Genomic DNA, 21,214 nt, shown 5'->3' on the forward strand with positions numbered 1-21,214 from the left:
GATGTTAAAGAAAGAGTTCCTCCACCTCTTATGTCAAATCTCCTTACCAACTTAAATGGATCTCTAAATGGAAGAGTGGAGGAGTATAGTGGAGACTGTGGATGGTGAATGGTGGACAGTAAAAAGCTGTGAAAGCACATGGCAGTGTCCTGCCTGGAAGCCCGATAGCCGGGGAAGTTACCTACAACATACAGTTTTATATTTTCTATGGGGACTATCCACTCGGGAGAAATACTGAGGAGCCCCAACGTGGAGGAGACAGGAAACTTTTGCTGTTCACCATTAAGAGACCCTGGGCGGGGGTAAATAGCCACAGGCTGTTGTGACCTCCTGATAAGAGATCCATTTAAGTCACTTCCTTCTGGGATGACAGCCACCAGACCAATTTGATGTAGTGTGTGGCAAATGGTCTAAGGAATGACATGCTGACACCCCCCACCCCTTCAATCCCTGCAGCAATGCTGGCAGCACTCATAGGTCTATTTTCCAAAGACAACCTCTGCATATGACGCTGAGCACATGCACTCAACTTTGGTTGGGCAAGGCCTGTTCTGAGTGGAACCTGTCCTGTTAAACCGCTGTATGGTCTTGGCCACCGTGCTGCAGCTCAGCATCAGGGTAGCCTAGGCTATCTTTATGTAGAGCAAAAATATTTTTTCAGATCCTCAGGAGCGTTCTTTGCCATGAGGTGCCATGTTTAACTTCCAGAGACCAGTATGAGAGAGTGGAGCGGTAAGACCAAATTTAACATACAAGGTCTCAGTTAACACTAATGATTCACATGACATCGGGGAAGGGAAATGGCCAATTTGGACATTTTCACTTAGGGGTGTACTCACTCTTGTTGCCAGCAGTTTAGACAAATAATGGCTGTGTGTTGCGTTATTTTGAGGGGGGCAGCAAATTTACACTATTATTTCTTCAGTGTTGTCACATGAAAAGATTAAATATTTACAAAAATGTGAAGGTTGTACTCACTTTTGTGAGATACTATAAATATATTTTATTTTGCTAAAGTGGAGCTTCTGTTTAAGAGCTAGTTGTATTGGGTTGCTAATTTATGTAAAAAAAGATGACACAAGGGCTAATTGCTCATTATGTCTAGGGGGATTGCAGAAGAGGCCGTTTCACTTACCCATTTCCTTGCTCTGGCCAGCTCCAGTGCGCACCGCCTCCATTTAAAGCTTCGATGTGGGTGGAGCCTCAGTGACATGACATCAAGCCTGTATTCTAAGTTTAAGAGGCTGGAGTGCGACTGGGGCCAGTGGCAGGTTACAGAACAGCTGTAGGCGACCTGTCTCAAGACTGGAGGGAGCATGCTAGAGTGTGTGAGTTATGCAAGTATTTGCACTTTAATCCGGAAGTTGTTATTTAACATTGGTTTGGAACTAGAGGTCGACCGATATATCGGCCGATATTTGTCCGTTTTTGTGAAATCGGCATTGTGGAAAAATCGGCCGATTCGCTGCTACTATATCCCGTCCCGCATGGCCGCCTGCCCTGCAGTACTGTACTGACCAGTCACCAGTGCCCCCGCTCCCGCATTCATGTAATCCTCCTACAGAACGTATTGAGAGCTTTCAATGGCATTGCGCCGTCCGCCCGGCCCCTCCCTCGGAGTGCTGTAAGGGAGAAACACCATTGGCCCGCCCACTCCCTCGGAGTGCTGTGTTAGGGAGAAACATCATTGGCCCACCCACTCTGTGCTGTGTTAGGGAGAAACACCATTGGCCCGCCCACTCCCTCTCCGTGCTGTGTTAGGGATAAACAACCATTGGCCCCACCCCCTCCCTCAGCGTGCTGTAGGGAGAAACAACAACTGCCGCCTGACTTAGTAACTCCCCCCAGCAGGAGATCGTGGCCAGCAATAGCTCTGTCTCCCGTCCCTGCTGAGGTGGAGTCAGCTTGTATTACACTCTAGTTCTAATCAATGATTGGCTGGTCAGCTCATCTGCATGCACCTAGCCTATCAGGTGCATGCAGATAGATTATGATACCAGCATGTATGGAGGGTAAGTTGCCTAAAATTGTGTGCTACTGTGCCCCCCTGCAGAATTTATTTTGAAATATCGTTATCGGCCAGAGAAAAACCCATATCGGTCGACCTCTATTTGTAACAGCTCTATGTAAAACAATGCCAAAACTTAACAAAAATCTGACAGCCGAGCATCTTACCATCTGAATAAAAACCCAAAATAGTTGTGAGATAAACAAAAAAAGATATACACCACTTTGCTATAGAATTTCATCAAGTTTGAGTAAAGGATAACTGATTAAGTCTATTAAAATTTTATTGCACATTTTACTGTAATAAAATACCAGTACATATAAAAGACAGCTTAACAGTTATATAAAGACAATGTACACACAGTAATACAAAAAACCCACATGTTTACCCATAATCACGTTATTAAAGTACTCCCATTTTTCGTCATGGAATCCTTTCAGCTCTGAAGATTTTTGTCATTTGTAAACGTACCTTAAAATAGAGAAGTAAGCAAGCTTCAATTGTAAAATGAAGAATACAGTATTATAATACACATAAATAAAAATATTGTGCGTAACATTAAAAGATTTATCTTTTGTTTCGTTTGATTAAAGAGGGACAGAAAATTACCTGCATTTATTTAATCCATACTAATGTAGCTCCATACCATACTTTTCCAGGTGGCACATGACATCTAAAAAAGTAGAACTTTGGCAACACAAGCTTCCTCTTGTGACAGGAAACAGGCTAAGGCAGACCAGCACCTTGATCAGATGCTATGCTGAGCTCAGAGAGTGGATGAGTATGAGCTAGAGGTGACAGAAATGAGGAGATTTCTTGAATGGGGCTATGATCAGTCCACCACAGAAGTGGCATATCAGTCGGCTAAGAACACCCCCAGAGTTGATGTTCTTATAGATCATGGTATCAGGAGTAAGAGGAGATATTAACTATGTGGTTTTTCAATTGGTATTATTCGTGACTTAATATAGTATAAAGTTTGATAAAATAAACAATTCGTACATTAGCATTTACCCATACTTCAAGGTGATGCTGAATTCAAGAACACACTGTCCTCAGCAGTTTGTTTTGTGGTCAAAAAGGCATCCATGATTGGCTCTCCCAGATCTATTTTCAGTCCAAAAGAAATCAACCTACATGACTGGACACATTCAGGTGTGGGTCTGCTTATTCAAGTTGTCTCTACTTGGCCATTGTCCTATTGATCATTCATTTGAGAATAGGCAGTTGATGAATTGCCAAACAAGGTATATTGTCTGTCGTTTCTTATGCCACTTGCCATAAACGTCATTGGTAGACCTGTCTTATATCATCCCAATAAAATACTAATGTAGCATGCCATTTTGCGATTCAAATGTGGATTATTTTATGGTACAAATCATAGAAAGGATCAATAACCCTGTATGGGTTTTTCTTAAAAAAGTAAAAGAAAAAAAAAAAAAAGTATCAAGTTGGAGATCTTAAATAAATAAATACAATGCTAGCCATTAGCAAGGATTTTATTACTTTAGCTAATTTATGATATTTTTCTCCAACTCTGTTCTTCTCACCCCCCTTACCTCACGCCACTTTTTTTACCCTTTCATTTCTCCCATCCCCTTTCCATTTCTCCTTTTAGAAGTGTTTAAACTTTAAAATGCTGGTCTTCTTTAGACCAACAATATTGGATAAATATATTAAATTATAGGGTTTTCCCTTATTCATGTCCTGGGGTGGATTCACTTTTATTAGCGTTTGTTTAAAAACAGTTTGTATCTATATAGAAGATTTTCAAGAATAAATATATAGTTGTAGTGCTGAGTGAGTGAGTGAAAAACGTATATAGCGCTGCACATGCGAACTGAAATCGACCATTTCTCCTTTGAGCTCAAAAAGAGCTGGTTCACACTACCGCGACTTGGGATCCGACATGAGAAATTCCATTAACCACTTCCCGACCTCCTCATGTACATAAACGTCAGCAGAATGGCACGGACAGGCACATGTACGTACCTGTACGTCCTCTGCTAGACGTGGGTGGGGGGTCCGATCGGGACCCCCCCCGGTACATGCGGAGGTCGGGTCCGCTCGGGGAGCGATCCGGGACGACGGCGCGGCTATTTGTTTTTAGCCGCTCCGTCGTGATCACTCCCCGGAGCTGAAGAACGGGGAGAGCCGTGTGTAAACACGGCTTCCCCGTGCTTCACTGTGGCAGCGCATCGATCGGGTGATTCCCTTTATAGGGAAGACCCGATCGATGATGTCATTCCTACAGCCACACCCCCCTACACTAGTAAACACACACACACAGTGATCCCTAAATGTTACAGCGCCCCCTGTGTTTAACTCCCAAACTGCAACTGTCATTTTCACAATAAAGAATGCAATTTAAATGCATTTTTTGCTGTGAAAATGACAATGGTCCCAAAAATGTGTCAAAATTGTCCGAAGTGTCCGCCATAATGTCGCAGTTACGAAAAAAATCGCTGATCGCCGCCATTAGTAGTAAAAAAAACTAAAAAAAAAAAAAAAAAACTATCCCCTATTTTGTAAACGCTATAAATTTTGCGCAAACCAACCGATAAACGATTATTGCGATTTTTTTTACCAAAAATAGGTAGAAGAATACGTATCGGCCTAAACTGAGGAAAAAAAAAATGTATATATGTTTTTGGGGGATATTTATTACAGCAAAAAGTAAAAAAATATTGCATTTTTTTCAAAATTGTCGCTCTATTTTTGTTTATAGCGCAAAAAATAAAAACCGCAGGAGGTGATCAAATACCACCAAAATAAAGCTCTATTTGTGGGGAAAAAAGGACGCCAATTTTGTTTGGGAGCCACGTCGCACGACCGCGCAATTGTCTGTTAAAGCGACGCAGTCCCGAACTGTAAAAACCCCTTGAGTCTTTAGGCAGCAATATGGTCCGGGGCTTAAGTGGTTAAAGTGAATGAGACCCGTCTTAACCACTTCCAGACCTGCGCACGACGATGTACGTCCTATTTTTAAAGATGGATATCTCGGTAACGGCAGCAGCTGCTGTCACAACCGAGGTATCCATCTTTAGTGTGTGCGGTCTGGAATCCGATAATGGCGGTCTCCGCGGCGGATTCACCGCGAGATCGCCGTTATCGGTGGCGGGAGAGGGGCCTCCCGCCGCTCTCCCGCGCCTTCCGCCGCTTACCGGAGCCGTCGGTAGCGGCGGAGGCGATCGGATGCTGTCGGCTGGTGAGCGGGGACGAGACTGAAGGAAAAATCTCCTTCGCCCGTCCCCATAGCTCGGCTGGGCGGAAGTGACGTCAAAACGTCAGTCCCGCCCAGCCTCTTAAAGAGACAAATTTTTTTTTTGGTCATTTGAAAAAATGACATTTTTTTATTTTTTGCATTTAAGCCCAAATATGAGATCTGAGGTCTTTTTGACCCCAGATCTCATATTTAAGAGGACCTGTCATGCTTTTTTCTATTACAAGGGATGTTTACATTCCTTGTAATAGGAATAAAAGTGATCAAATTATTATTATTTTTTTCAGTGTAAAAAATAATAAAATAAATAAAAAATAAGAAAACAAAAAAAAAATTTTTTTAAAGCGCCCCGTCCCGACGAGCTCGCGCGCAGAAGCGAACGCATACGCGAGTAGCGCCCGCATATGAAAACGGTGTTCAAATCACACAAGTGAGGTATCGCCGCGATCGTTAGAGCGAGAGCAATAATTATAGCCCTAGAGCTACTCTGTAGCTCAAAAAATGCAATCTCTAGAATCATTTAAACATCGCCTATCGAGATTTTTAAGGGTAAAAGTTTGACGCCATGCCACGAGCGGGCGCAATTTTTAAGCGTGACATGTTGGGCATCATTTTACTCGGCGTAACATTATCTTTCAAAATATATAAAAAAATTGGGCCAAATTTTTTGTTGTCTTATTTTTTAATTAAAAAAAGTGAATTTTTTCCAAAAAAAGTGCGCTTGTAAGACCGCTGCGCAAATACGGTGTGACAAAAAGTATTGGAATGACCACTATTTTATTCTCTAGGGTGTTAGAAAAAAATATATATATAATGTTTGGGGGTTTTAAGTAATTTTCTAGCAGACAAAACTGTTTTAGTCTTGCAAACACTGAATCTGAAAAACACCTAAGGTCTGGAAGTGGTTAATGTACACTACTGAAGTCACTCCGACTTCGGAAAAAGTTCCTGTACTACTTGTAGGCAACTTGTACCCATTGATTTCAATGGAAGTTGCCTTCAAAGTCGAATCTCTGTCTTAAATGAAGCAACTTTACAGGAAAATTAAATAGTTTACTCAGGCAAACCCCTCCCTCCCACAGAGCTGATTATTCTATGATTGGCCACAGCCAAAGTCGCCTGTCCTGGAGGCAACTTTAAGTCGCGTTGTAAGTTGCTCCAAGTCGCCTTGCAAAGTCGCGCTGTAAGTCGGGTTGCCCCTGTGTGAATCTGCACTTAGGAGATTGTTTGCGATTGATAGAATGTTTTGCTATAGGCTTTTGTCTTGAGAGATGTTTGAACAGCTCATTTTATGATACTTTGAACCTCATGTTATAGTTTTTGTAATTTGATGTATATATTAGATGTATCCCTATAAGACTTAAAATGTATATTCATTTTACACTGCATAAAAGAGCATTCCCAGCCTGCTCTCCCCCCCCCCCCCCTCCCCTCCCAAAACTTTTATTAGGCTCATAAGAAACATGTTTAAAAAGGGGGGTCCTAGGTGGGGCTACAGTGCGTCATGTCCAAGTTTAATACAAAAAACGGAAGACAAATGATGACATTGGTTTGCGGCTTCCTGCTTTTCTAAACACTATAACCCACATTAAAAACCATGCCGATTGAAAAAAAAGTACTCAGAATAATTCCAACATGTTCAGAACAATCAGATAATTTTTATCGAACATGCATCTCTACTATTAACTGTATGTTAGGTGATCTCTCTAATATAAAATAATCTACTAAGCTGAATATGCTTTGCTGGCAAAAAAAAAATTATAAAAACTACATGGAATGATGTAAAGACAAAAAAAAAAAAATCACAGGCAAAGCACAGTAGCAAAAACATTAAACATAGTATAGTTACACCAGAACTTACTGCCTTTTCTTCAGAGGAGAGGGCTCCCTCTACTGCCACAATCTGGTACTGCTTATGCTTCAAGCCTGTTAGATGTTTACGGAGGGGTTTCATAGCAGCATGATCTATATTATGCTTTGTCAGTCTCCGCAAAACATCTGGTGGATGTCCGGGGTCAAATATTAGAAGACAGTAGGATTTGTTCTTCCTTTCCTCAATTCCCACTATTGTGCGGCTGTGACCTGCATTAAAAAATTAAATGTACATTTAGTAAAAAGTGGAGATTTCATGCAAGCATGTTTAACCGCTTGTCGACTGCCCACCGTAGTTTTACGGCGGCAGGTCGGCTCGGCTGCGCAAAACCACGTAATTATTACGTGATTTTGCATTTTAACCACTAGGGGCGTGCGCGCCACCTGCTCGCCCCTGTTGCCGACGCGCGTGCCTGACAGGCACGATCACCGCCGGGCACCCGCGATCGCTCGTTACAGAGCGAGAACCGGGAGCTGTGTGTGTAAACGCACAGCTCCCGGTCCTTTCAGGGGGAGAAATTACCTATCGCCTGTTCATACAATGTATGAACAGCGATCTGTCATTTCCCCTAGCCAGTCCCACCCCCCCTTCAGTTAGAACACAATGAGGGAACATAATTAACCCCTTCCTCGCCCCCTAGTGTTAACCCCTTCCCTGCCAGTGACATTTTTACAGTAATCAATGCATTTTTATAGCACTGATCGCTATAAAAATGCCAATGGTCCCAAGAATGTGTCCGCCATAAGGTTGCAGTACAGATAAAAAAAAAAAAAAAAAAAAAATCGCAGATCGCTGCCATTACTAGTAAAAAAAATTTTTTTTTATGAAAAATGTCATAAAACTATCCCCTATTTTGTAGACGCTATAACTTTTGCGCAAACCAATCAAACGCTTATTGCAATTTTTTTACGAAAAATATGCAGAAGAATACGTATTGGCCTAAACTGAGGAAAACATTTTTTTTATATTTATTATAGCAAAAAGTAAAAAATAAAGAGATTTTTAATACAGCTTGTCATGGACCTTGAGATATTAAAGTGTTTCTACTTGACATATGTTACACAGGAGAGGGACATTCAATGCAAGGCTTTTGAAATGCTAAGTGGAACCAGCTTGCGAAATACCTTTTATTGTGTTCTGCAGGTTAAGAGCGGGTGTCGGAGTCAGGCCGTCTAGCTGGAACCAGGTTATTGTGTACATTGATTACCCCCTGGGGCTTCTGTCTCAATACACAAGTCTTTCTATCCAAGCTATTGGACCAATCCCTGTTGACAATTTCAAGTCCTCATTTGCATGGTCAAGGGGGACCTGAGTGAAGACTGGATATACTTTACAATTGACCAATAGGAAAGCGGTTGTTGGGAGTGGGATGTTCCAAAATTCTGTATAAAAGTGTGCTGTGTACTTGAAATAAAGAGTCCTGTTGGAACTTACATACAGCCTGCCTGGTGTTTGTTCTTAATGGGTCCGAATGGCACATAGCTGTAATTCGGATCCCGGAACCTTGGATGACTGGACCATCAGACGTTGCAATCTGCAAGCTGACTCACTGGTAGCAGAGGAGTGTCGGGAGAGCAGGACCTGGGCGAGGAAGGATCTCGTCACATTGGTTGGCAGCGGTGGGATTTGCTCTCCAGTTACTGGGACAACTCCAAACCACCACCATGAATGACCAGCTATGCAGCCTGGAGGAGAACCATGCTAAAAGACTTGCTTGAGAGCCGTGGAGGGACCGGTGGGAAGAACAAGGCCACCCTGATCATTGCGCTAGCCGAGATGGATCAGAGGGATGGTGATGCAGGACCCCGGTCAGTTGAAGACTTGTTCCAGCAGCGAGTTCAACAGCGGTTGGCATTATATGGTGCGAACCCATCAGAGACCGCCATACAGAATACCATTAGAGACCTCCAGCGGCAGGATGAGAGAGAACGAGAGCGACAACAGAGAGAACGAGAGCGGCAACAGGAGCTGAGAATTGCAGAAATACGGCGATCGGTGACAACGCCTAAAGAAGCAGCACCAAATGAAAGAAGAGGAGAGGTACAGATATCAGTAACCATGGAAGAGGAATTCAGAAGGAGGTTGCGAGAGAAGCAGATACAGCGCAGAGGACCAGTATCAGAGGAGGTCCTGCTTGGATGGTCTGATTCGATCCGCTGCGAACTCTGGAAAGAAGCGCTAGCCCGCGAGCAGCGACACCAGGGAAAAGCTCTCCCCTCCATCCATGTAAGGTACTGGTCACAGTATGAAGTACGGATGCTGTTATTGGGGGAACAACCAAAGCAGGAGTGGACAGCAGAGTTAAGCAGGCTGATCCGGGAAGAGATGCGGTTGGACGAGAGCTACAGAGCCCTCCGGTGGTATGTAGTCCAAGAGTGCCCGTGGTCAGCGGATGACAGCCCCACGGAAGGCTTTGACTATGATGGCCTGGGATTGTTGTATTGGAGGATGTCCAGGGATCCCAACTTTGGGAGCGATCGGGAGTGGCGTTGGGAGGAAATAATGGAGCACAGAGAGCGAAGACTGAATGTCCCGGAAGTGCACTGGTTACAGGAAGATTTGGAATTCCTGGCCGCTCAAGAATGGGAACTGGAAATCACCTACAAACAGCTGCTAGACTCCGCTCAGCAGCAGGGTGAGGTTCCCTTTACCTGGGACTATGAGGAAATATCAGCTGACAGTGATGAAATCCTGGCTGATGAATCAGCAGTGGAAAATCGGGAGCTTGCCATTCCCAAAGCTGAAGTGCTGACCGCACGGCCGAGCTCTGCTAACCTCTGCTCAGTACCCATAGCATCTTCTGGGTTCCATGGACAGGAGATGGTGAACCTCTATCCCCAGACACCAGTTGTAGAGACAGGGGATTTGATAGACTTTTCTGCTGAGGAAGAACAACCTGGGGAGCCTCCAGCAGAAGAGCTGGTATCAGGGCCAAACTTCACTGTGCTCTGCCCAGCACCAAGGGCAGTATTTGTGGAGTTACAAGGAACTTCCCCAGCTGAAGCGCTGGTCACAGGACAGAGGGATCAAGACCTCTGCCCCACCCCCGTGGCAGTTCCGGAGGCTCAGGGTGAGAAGATGGCAATCACTCCCCAGCCACAGATTACAGAATGTATGGACTGTTCAGAGGATGTTATGGATTATGCACCCCCAGCAGAAGTGCTGGCAACAGGGCAGAATGCTAGCCATCTCTGCCCAGCACTGGGACCAACTGTGGAGTTCCAGGGAGCCGGGGCGGTTGGCCCCCCTCCCCAGCAACAAGCTGAGGTAGTAAAGCTGTTACTCCCAGCTGAATCACTGGCAGCAGGGCAGGATGCTACTGGCTGCTGCACACAACTACAGCTTGAGCGGATATCGGTGGATGGGACTGTGGTCCCCACTCACAGCAACCCAGCGGAAGAGCTGGCAACAGAGCAGAGTGCCCCAGGCCTCTGCTCTCAACTAACAGAAGAGAGGGTTCCTGTGGTAGTGGATGGGACTCCGATCTCCACAGACACAACCCCAGAAAATGGTGCGGCACTGAGACAGGAGGATGTCGGCTTTGCTTTGCAAGCACCGGGGGATTTTTACCTAGCATCAGTGGATGGGACTGCAGTCTCCACTGGTATACCCCAGGAATGGTGGCCAGTTGGCCCAGATTCCCAATGGCATGATGAACTGAGCCCAGCCACCCTGTCTTCTCTCCAGCGGCTGAAAGGACTCCAGGGAGAAGGGCCAGTCCAGGCCTCTCCCCAGCGGCAGGCGTGTTCTCTGAGAGAGGCAGAGATTGGCTGGGTGAGTAATGCTCTCTTTGGGACAAGGTATCTGGGGTACTGGGTGGGTACCGAAATTGGGGTCTCTCCCAGTGTTAGTCTCCTGCCAAAGGGGGAGATGTGTGACAGACCTAGCCGGGGCAGGGGCTTTTGGAGAGGACTGAATGTGAGCCTCTTGCCGTCCGATTATGGGCCAGGACCTCAAAACAGGAAGGCAGATGGGTCATCCCAGCACAGTCCTGGAACTTTAAGACTACTTTTCCAACATCCTCGAGTTGACCCGTTTGGGTCCCACTGCGGCTGTTGGACTGGTTCCCAGGGGAAGTAATGTCATGGACCTTGAGATATTAAAGTGTTTCTACTTGACATATGTTACACAGGAGAGGGACATTCAATGCAAGGCTTTTGAAATGCTAAGTGGAACCAGCTTGCGAAATACCTTTTATTGTGTTCTGCAGGTTAAGAGCGGGTGTCGGAGTCAGGCCGTCTAGCTGGAACCAGGTTATTGTGTACATTGATTACCCCCTGGGGCTTCTGTCTCAATACACAAGTCTTTCTATCCAAGCTATTGGACCAATCCCTGTTGACAATTTCAAGTCCTCATTTGCATGGTCAAGGGGGACCTGAGTGAAGACTGGATATACTTTACAATTGACCAATAGGAAAGCGGTTGTTGGGAGTGGGATGTTCCAAAATTCTGTATAAAAGTGTGCTGTGTACTTGAAATAAAGAGTCCTGTTGGAACTTACATACAGCCTGCCTGGTGTTTGTTCTTAATGGGTCCGAATGGCACATAGCTGTAATTCGGATCCCGGAACCTTGGATGACTGGACCATCAGACGTTGCAATCTGCAAGCTGACTCACTGGTAGCAGAGGAGTGTCGGGAGAGCAGGACCTGGGCGAGGAAGGATCTCGTCAGCGGCATTCATTACTATATGGGTTATATGGAGTACCTTCAGGTGTAGACACTGGCAATCTTCAAACAGGAAATGCCCCTCCCTATATAACCCCCTCCCATAGGAGGAGTACCTCAGTTTTGTAGCAAGCAGTATGCCTCCCAAAATGGTCCTCAAAAGAGGGGTGGGAGCTCTGTGTCCCGTGATGTACTCCAAGAAAAAGATTTTACAGGTAAGCTGTATTAAAAATCTCTTTTTCTTTATCGTTACATCACGGGACACAGAGCGGCATTCATTACTATATGGGATGTCCCAAAGCAATGCTTACAATGAGGGGAGGGAGAACATCTCCAAGACAAAAGGATTTAATTTAGAGATATACTCAAATCATAATAAATCCAACTTATTTGAGAAAAATAATCTTAAATTTTAAATTTAACTCAAAAAAAGAGGAGCCCCCGGAATCCGAGGGTCTCAAACTGCAGCCTGCAGCACTGCCTGCCCGAAGGCAGTATCAGTATTCCTTCTTACGTCCAACTTGTAGAATTTTGTAAATGTGTGGACAGAAGACCAGGTTGCCGCCTTGCAAACTTGAGCCATAGAGATCTGGTGGTGTGCTGCCCAGGAGGCGCCCATGGCTCTAGTAGAATGAGCCCTTAATGATACTGGAGGAGGCAACCCTTTCAAGCCGTAGGCCTGAGTGATCAATTGCTTAATCCACCTAGAAATGGTGGACTTTGCAGCTGCCTGCCCCTTCTTGGGCCCATCCGGTAGAATAAACAGCACATCTGTTTTCCGGATCTTCTCTGTAGCTTTAAGATAGGCCTTCATGGCCCTGACAATATCCAAGGTATGCAGCAACCCTTCCTTTCTGGAAGTAGGATTAGGGAAGAAGGATGGTAATACCAAATCCTGGTTCAAATGAAAACTGGATATGACCTTCGGTAAGAAGGAAGGATGAGGGCGGAGAACGACCTTGTCCTTATGAAATATAAGATATGGTTCCTTACAGGATAAGGCTGCCAGTTCCGAAACTCTTCTTGCGGAAACTATGGCAACCAAAAACACCAACTTCCTTGTCAGTAACACCTAAGACACTGGCGTAAAAACTGAGGTACTCCTCCTATGGGAGGGGGTTATATAGGGAGGGGCATTTCCTGTTTGAAGATTGCCAGTGTCTACACCTGAAGGTACTCCATATAACCCATATAGTAATGAATGCCGCTCTGTGTCCCGTGATGTAACGATAAAGAAATTCAATTTTTTTTCAAAATGGTCGCTCTATTTTTGATTATAGCGCAAAAAATAAAAACCGCAGGAGGTGATCAAATACCACCAAAAGAAATCTCCTTTTATTGGAAAAAAAAAGGACGCCAATTTTGTTTGGGAGCCACGTCGCACGACCGTGCAATTGTCAGTTAAAGCGACAGTGCCGAATCGCAAAAAGTGGCCGGTCACTAACCAGCAAAATGATCCGGGGCTGAAGTGGTTAAAGAGTAGTCATTTAAAAATAGTTAATGATAATTTTAACAGTGAGACAGAACAAACAAAAAAACATCCAGAACGCATTTCAGAAGAGTTATAAATTGATTTGTATTTTAATGAGTGAAATAAGTATTTAATCCCCCATCATTTGGCAAAATTTCTGGCTCCAAAGTGTCTTCTATAGGAGGTAACAAGCTGAGATTTCCAAATCAGTGCAACTCTGACTTTGCGTCGGCGCACCGATTGCCAAATATAATGTTTTCACTACTTTTGGTGACTTTGTGGGCCATTTCAATAGACATCTGTGCATGAACCCGCACAGGTATGTCTGTAAAATCACAAGTGGCAGTACAACCTGAACATCAAATAATTCCTGTGTGCCTCACAAAAAAAATAAAAAAAAAAAATCACATAATTAATAAATGCTGTCTGTTTTTTGCGAAACCAAGTTTGGTTAGGTAATGTAGTCCAAGCAACACTAGTATACAAGTACAGGGCTTTTTGTAAAAAAACAAAAACACACACACACACACACACACACATTTTAAAGCGGGGGTTACACACATTAGATCCAGCATAGTAAGGGTATTTACATTCGGCATATTTTTAATTTTTTTTGCTCTGTACATACCTTTATAATCTGTTTTTCTCCAGGGCTTCCGGGTTCAGGTGACTGCAGAACTGGGCGTTCCTATCCTTTCGTTGGATGATTGACGGCTTGTGAAACAGGTGACCTGTCGCACAACGCGCATCAACAGATGTCGGGAAATAGTCGAGCTGCGAGTCGGGACTATACGGCGCCTGCGCAGTCAGCTCTACACGGCGGGCGCAAGCGCCGTATAGTGCCGACTCTTAGCTCGGGTATTTCTGGAAATCTGGCGACGCGCGTTGTGCGACAGGTCACCTGTTTCACAAGCCGTCAATCATCCAACGAAAGGATAGGAACGCCCAGTCCCGCAAGCATCGGAAGCCTGAGGCAGGGATAGGAACGCCCAGTCCCGGAGTCATCAGAACGCGGAAGCCCTGGACCAAATCAGAATATAAAAGGTAAGTACGGAGAAAAAAAAAAAAAACTTGCCAAAGTATATGCCCTTACTATGCTGCCTCTAGTGTTAAAAAAAATCGTTTTTAGGGTGAACCTCCACTTTAAATACATATTCATTAGAAGGCAAGCAGCCTTGAAATAAAAAGGTGATTAAGTTGCACAATACCTTGGTGTTGTAAATAAATGGCAGGTTTGGTTGACCATGTGACTTTGCCTGTAGCTTGACAAGCATCCGATGAATAGTAATTTAGAACCCATTCAAACAACAGAGGATGTGTTCCTGATGAACTGCTTGGCTTGTGAAAATCAAGAATCCGACACCTATGCAAAATAGAAGACCTAATAGTAAATGTGCAATATGTTTCTACAGTAGAGATCGTTAACACTTCATGGAGTACATAGTTGGTGAGGTTGAAAAACAAGACACAAGTCCATCCTATTTGTGTGATTATGTCAGTATTACCTTGTATTTTCCTGTATGTTGTGGTCATTCAGGTGCTTATCTAATAGTTTCTTGAAGCCATTGATGCCCATATCCCCCTCTCAAGCGTCTCTTCTCCAGAGAGAATAAGTTCAGTGCTCGCAACCTTTCCTCATAACTAAACCTCCAGACCCTTTATTTGCTTTGTTGCCCTTCTTTGTACTCGCTCCATTTCCAGTACATCCTTCCTGAGGACTGGTGCCCAGAACTGGACAGCATACTCTAGGTGCGGCCGGACCAGAGTGTTGTAGAGCGAGAGAATTATTTTGTCTCTGGGGTTAATCCCATTTTTAATGCATGCCAATATTTTGATACATGACACTGTGCATATAAAAAACACCTCTGAGGATGCTGCCGGTATTAGTAAAAAAAATTGAAATGCTCTTGTATATAATGTTAAATTTGATGATACGCAGCAATATAAAAACGTATCCGCTTTTGATATGCTCTGTATTGTATTTTTTCTAAAAGCAGCAAGTCTCAGTCTGCTGCATATGAACTGCTTTAAATGGCAGGGACAGAGATTAGTCTAACAAAAACATTGTACATTTCCCGGCACAGATTGCAGGAATACAGAATTTGTGAGAAACCACACATCTGAATCCGTTTGTGTTTTATTGGCATGTGGATGCAGACAGCTTTTATTAATAAAACTTGTTTTTCTGATTTTTATGAATAAATGTGCAGAACGAGTTAGGGCTTATGCAGATGGGCAAATGCAGCTTGCTTTTATGTACATTCAGCTTGTGTTTGAGATTATTTTAACCACTTATGCCCTGGACCAATATGCTGCTAAATGCCCAAAGGCGTTTTTACAATTCGGCACTGCGTCGCTTTAACAGACAATTGCGCGCTCGTGCGACGTGGCTCCCAAACAAAATTGGCGTCCTTTTTTCCCCACAAATAGAGCTTTCTTTTGGTGGTATTTGATCACCTCTGCGGTTTTTATTTTTTGCGCTATAAACAAAAATAGAGCGTAAATTTTGAAAAAAAATTCTATATTTTTTCAATTTTTGCTGTAATAAATATCCCCCAAAAACATATATAAAAAATTTTTTTCCCTCAGTTTAGGCCGATACGTATTCTTCTACCTATTTTTGGTGAAAAAAAAAAAAAAAATCGCAATAAGCGTTCATCGGTTGGTTTGCGCAAAATTTATAGCGTTTACAAAATAGGGGATAGTTTTATTGCATTTTTATTAATTATTTTTTTACTACTATTAGCGGCGATCAGCGTTTTTTTTTCGTGACTGCGACATTATGGCGGACACTTCGGACAATTTTGGGACCATTGTCATTTTCACAGCAAAAAATGCATTTAAATTGCATTGTTTATTGTGAAAATGACAGTTGCAGTTTGGGAGTTAAACACAGGGGGCGCTGTAGGAGTTAGGGTTCACCTAGTGTGTGTTTACAACTTTAGGGGGGTGTGGCTGTAGGACTGACATCATCGAGTCTCCCTATAAAAGGGATCACTCGATCGATACGCCGCCACAGTGAAGCACGGGGAAGCCGTGTTTACATACGGCTCTCCCCGTTTTTCAGCTCCGGGGAGCGATCGCGGCCATAAACGAATAGCCACGCCATCGTCCCGGATCGCTCCCCGCGGGAATCCGACCGTCGCATGTAGCGGGGGGGGTCCGATCGGACCCCCGACCCGCGGAAAGGCAAGGACGTACCTGTACGCCCATTTGCCTGTACGTGCCATTCTGTGGACGTACATATACATGCGGAAGTGGTTAAGGAACCTTTGAGCTCAGAGCTCATCTGTCACTTCGAACCACGTCCCAAGCTGCACTCACCTGCTTTTACATTTGCCCCAATAGAGAAAAGAGAAATAAGGAGTTTCTTAGGTGAATAAATGTTTGTGTATACACACAAGCCCTTATAGTGTTACTAAACCCAGTAATATGAAAATAGTTAATCCCCCCCCCCCCTACAGTACCCAGAGCTTATAAATCTTCTTACATTAAAATACTGCCACTATTTACTGTTTTGGCTGATCTGTATACCATGGTTAGTGATAAACTGCACAGTTTATCCAGTGCTGAGAGTTCAGGAAGGAGAAGATTTCCACTGCAACCTATATACACGCACACATATGTGATATCAATATCATGTGACCTGGCTATCTCTGATTGACAAGTAAATGTTTTCTCCAGCATAAAAGACACAACTGAGCATGTGCAGGTCAGCTACTCTGCCCGTGTTAGTGCAGGGAGGGAAGGATCTGAGCATACAGGATAAAAGAGCCTTTTTACACAATGCAGAGGATTAACGCCTTAAGTTCCACAGTGAGTATAACAAGCATGCTATTCTGCAAATTGATTTTACTGTTGTGGGTTTAGGAACACTAAGTCCCCTTTCACACTTATACGACTTGTCTCACGATTTTGCACTGCAAAATCGTATGACAAGTCATTCTCCATTATTTTCAATGACTACCATTCATACTGGCACGACTTTAAGTTGTGCCTACTTCAAAGTAGTCCTTGCACTACTTTGGTCCGATTTTGATGCCACTTACACAGGCATTCATTGAAATCCTGGCCACGAATCGCGGTAAAATCGCGGCCGCGAAACAGCGGTAAAATCGCGCGACTTTGAAGTCGTACAAGTGTGAAAGGGGGCCAAGTCCCCTTTCAGACTTACACGACTTGTCTCACGATTTTGTACTGTAAAATCGTATGACAAGTCATTCTCTATGATTTCCAATGAACACCATTCATATTGGCACAACTTTAAGTCGTGCCGACTTCAAAGTAGTCCCTGCACTACTTTGGTCCAATTTCCCTGCGAGTTGATGTCCATAGACCTCAATGTTAAACCCTCAAGTAGCATGCAAATCGTACCTGAATAATATAGACACAATTTCAGTACAACTTTGTAAGCACAAGCAGCTTTTTAACCCTTGTCCCACCCAATACTTTCAGCATAGTAGCCCCTCTCAAGCACATTTTTCCACCACACATTCACTTCCTGATTATTCCCTCAGGAACAATGTGCTCCAAACAGGTAAAAAAAAAAAAAGAGACGTCCTCGATAATGAGCAAATCTTTTGATTATGAGTGCCCAGCTAGTTATGATTTGTGTGACCCAAACTACAAAGACAAGATAAACTACAAAGACAAACTACAAAGACAATATCCCACTGACCACCAATGAAGGGGACATTCTTCCCACTGACCACCAATGTAAGTGACATTCTTCCCACTGATCACCAATGTAAGGAGCATTCTTCCCACTGACCACCAATGTAAAAGGAGCATTCTTCCCACTGACCATCAATGTAAGGAGCATTCTTCCCACTGACCACCAATGTAAGGAGCATACTTCTCACTGACCACCAATGTAAGGAGCATACTTCTCACTGACCACCAATGTAAGGAGCATTCTTCTCACTGACCACCAATGTAAAAGGAGCATTCTTCCCACTGACCATCAATGTAAGGAGCATTCTTCCCACTGACCATCAATGTAAGGAGCATTCTTCCCACTGACCACCAATGTAAGGAGCATTCTTCCCACTGACCATCAATGTAAGGAGCATTCTTCCCACTGACCACCAATGTAAGGAGCATTCTTCCCACTGACCATCAATGTAAGGAGCATTCTTCCCACTGACCACCAATGTAAGGAGCATTCTTCCCACTGACCATCAATGTAAGGAGCATTCTTCCCACTGACCACCAATGTAAAAGGAGCATTCTTCCCACTGACCATCAATGTAAGGAGCATTCTTCCCACTGACCATCAATGTAAGGAGCATTCTTCCCACTGACCACCAATGTAAGGAGCATTCTTCTCACTGACCACCAATGTAAGGAGCATTCTTCATTATAGAGGACCCAAAACTGACCCCTATCTTCACGATTGGCAATGATGGGATATACCCAATATCGAAGTCTTCTCCGCCTCCGCTTCTCCTCCTCTTATTCCCCATGCACTGCTACTGCTGCAGCAGCAATGACAACTGTGGTGGCAGGAAAAGGAATTGCCTCACACCATGTATGTTTTTATTGGTTAAAGCGGTTCTCCACCCTAAAGTGAAGTCGCGCTGATCAGCACCCTCCCCCCCTCCGGTGTCACATTTGACACCTTTCAGGGGGGAGGGGGGTGCAGATACCCGTCTAAAGACAGGTATTTGCACCCACTTCCGGCCCGGCATTCACGGGCAAAAGACGGGCATTGCGTCACATCCCGTCGCCCCCCCCGTTGTGTGCTGGGAACACTCGGCTCCCAGCACACAGCGGGAGCCAATCGGCGGGCGCAGCACGACTCACGCATGCGCCGTAGGGAACCGGGCAGTGAAGCCGGAGCGCTTCACTTCCTGGTTCCCTCAGCGTGGATGGAGGGGGGAGCAGCAGGGTGACGAGCGATCGCTCTTCCTCTGCTGCGGACGCCGCTGTACTCCAGGACAGGTAAGTGTCCTAATATTAAAAGTCAGCAGCTGCAGTATTTGTAGCTGCTGGCTTTTAATATTTTTTTTGGGCGGAACATCCGCTTTAATGCCAAAGTCGAAGTTGTACTGATCCCAAATTGCGGCAAAATCAAACGACTTTGAAGTCGTACAAGTGTGAAAGGGGCCTAAGGCTCACTCACTGAAAAAAAAAAAAAGACTTCACTCCAAATAATTTCTGAATGTTATAATCCAACTGTGCAAGGGACATTCATCACTTACAATGCCCTGCAGAGTCTTCCAAACCGAGTTGCTGGAGCCAACCAGACTTTAGTGTGGGATTTTTACAGGCATAAAAAAAAAAAAAAAATAATGTTTTAATAATAATAAATATATAGATTACCAGGGGTTGGAAAAAAAATGGTGGGGAGCATACTCATCAACATTTTTGACTTGCCCAGAGAGATTTTAAAGAGAAATCATTCCAAAATAAGGGTTCTGACTTGAGTTCCACTTTAAACTTTCCATACACTAGTAAACGTACTTTAAATGCAGAGATGTTAGTAGGCAATATATTTCAGATGCTCCAATCCATGCCTTTGTACCCTGTAATTTTCCTCTGAAGTGAGAGGCTCCCTGTGGATCAAATCCTTCCCTCCAGGCATTTTCTATCAAAACCTGAATTTTGGGAATACAGGGTATATACCTGCAATCTGAAATGAATAAAAATAAATAAAAATGCAGTTAAAAAAACACAAAAAAACAACACTTTCTAATAAATAGAGGCGATTAAGTTTGCATGCGTTGCGCTATACAAGTTCTCATTCATTCATTCAACTGTAATTTAGAACTCTTGACGGGATATATCTCAGTAGAATTTCTTTTACTTTCTAGACATTCATCCACAAGTGATGTAATCTATTCCTTTGCAAAAGAAACTGGTCTCATCAGAAACTTTCTCCTTGGACCTTTAACCTATTCATTTTGTATTAGTTTCTGAAGATAGGAGGCCTGCCAATAAAAAATAGGATTTTTTTAGTACCTGTCCTAATTAATATTAGCAAGGAGCAGCGTGCTATATGCTATACAACTGTACCTATTCTCACCAGACACAAAATGATAGAGGCCAACTACGGGTCTCTTATTAAATTCTTCCACGTGTGTATGACTGCTGGAAGCGCGAGAACCATAAAAAAACAAGTAACAGCAAAGATGGTTGTTTTCATGAAATTGTTTAATTCTATGTGGCCATTTTAGATTGGAAATTATGCTTAGTGGTGTTCTGCATTAACATGGAATTACTTTTTTTTTTTTTTTTTTAAGCTATAGTGAAAAGAGCTAGAACCCCATCTTTATTTTGATGTCTGTCCACATGGTGTAAATCCCCCCTCATTGTATGTGTGGTCACCCCATGGAAAAAAAAAAAAAAAAAAAAAAAAAAAAAAGGAGGAAGAGCAAGGGGTTGTTCAAAGATGAACGACATTCTTTTTAGGAATGTACATAGCGCCAGAAAAAATATATTGTTTTATTTTTTGTTTTATTACAGAATCATATAAAAGATAGATGCTCATAAAGCCAACAATTTTAAAGTGATATCCCCATACATATTTATATAAAACCCCATGGGGACAGAACTATGTAATACTGGCAGAGGTTCTAGGTTTTTTTCCCCCCTCTACTAATTTTCCCTGTTGGAACATTACTTCTAAATCTGAAGAGAAAGCAAAAGTTGGTGCTGGGACAAGCAATGGTGGGAGAGAAAACCACAAACTCTTAGCTGAGCAGGAACAAAAGTTGGCAGTTGTGGCAGGGAGACCTTGCTGGTGGAGAATTGAAAGTGTTACTAAACCCAGGACCCTGTATTCGCTATATCTGGTCTCCCACATTACACAGAAATGCAATTTTAGTAAATATACACTGCTAAATACCTTTTCACATCAGCAGTATATAGCAGTCTTGTGACGGACTATCAGTGTCTGGTTAAAGCTTGTAGGAGTTCTCATTCTACTGTCTGTCCTATGAGGCTGCAGGACCCCTGACCCTGTTTGGACA

The 21,214-nt window shown here is 43.7% G+C and overlaps 1 protein-coding gene across 3 annotated transcripts in view; it reads right to left on the reverse strand.

Annotated features, from left to right (window-relative positions):
- Window positions 1–2,273: 2,273 nt before the first annotated feature.
- Window positions 2,274–21,214, reverse strand: part of ZUP1 (zinc finger containing ubiquitin peptidase 1) — a 45,276-nt gene continuing 26,335 nt past the window's right edge. For all 3 annotated transcript variants that reach the window (XM_040350283.1, XM_040350285.1, XM_040350284.1), the window contains exons 7-10: window positions 19,707–19,875; window positions 14,450–14,604; window positions 7,093–7,313; window positions 2,274–2,479 (exon numbers count right to left, since the gene is read on the reverse strand). In XM_040350283.1, coding sequence (XP_040206217.1) covers window positions 2,432–2,479; window positions 7,093–7,313; window positions 14,450–14,604; window positions 19,707–19,875 — 593 coding nt within the window. In that variant the 3' untranslated portion in view covers window positions 2,274–2,431. The remainder of the gene's footprint in view (window positions 2,480–7,092; window positions 7,314–14,449; window positions 14,605–19,706; window positions 19,876–21,214) is intronic.

This window comes from Rana temporaria, chromosome 4 (genome assembly GCF_905171775.1).
Source record: "Rana temporaria chromosome 4, aRanTem1.1, whole genome shotgun sequence".
NCBI classification, from domain to species: Eukaryota; Metazoa; Chordata; class Amphibia; order Anura; family Ranidae; genus Rana; species Rana temporaria.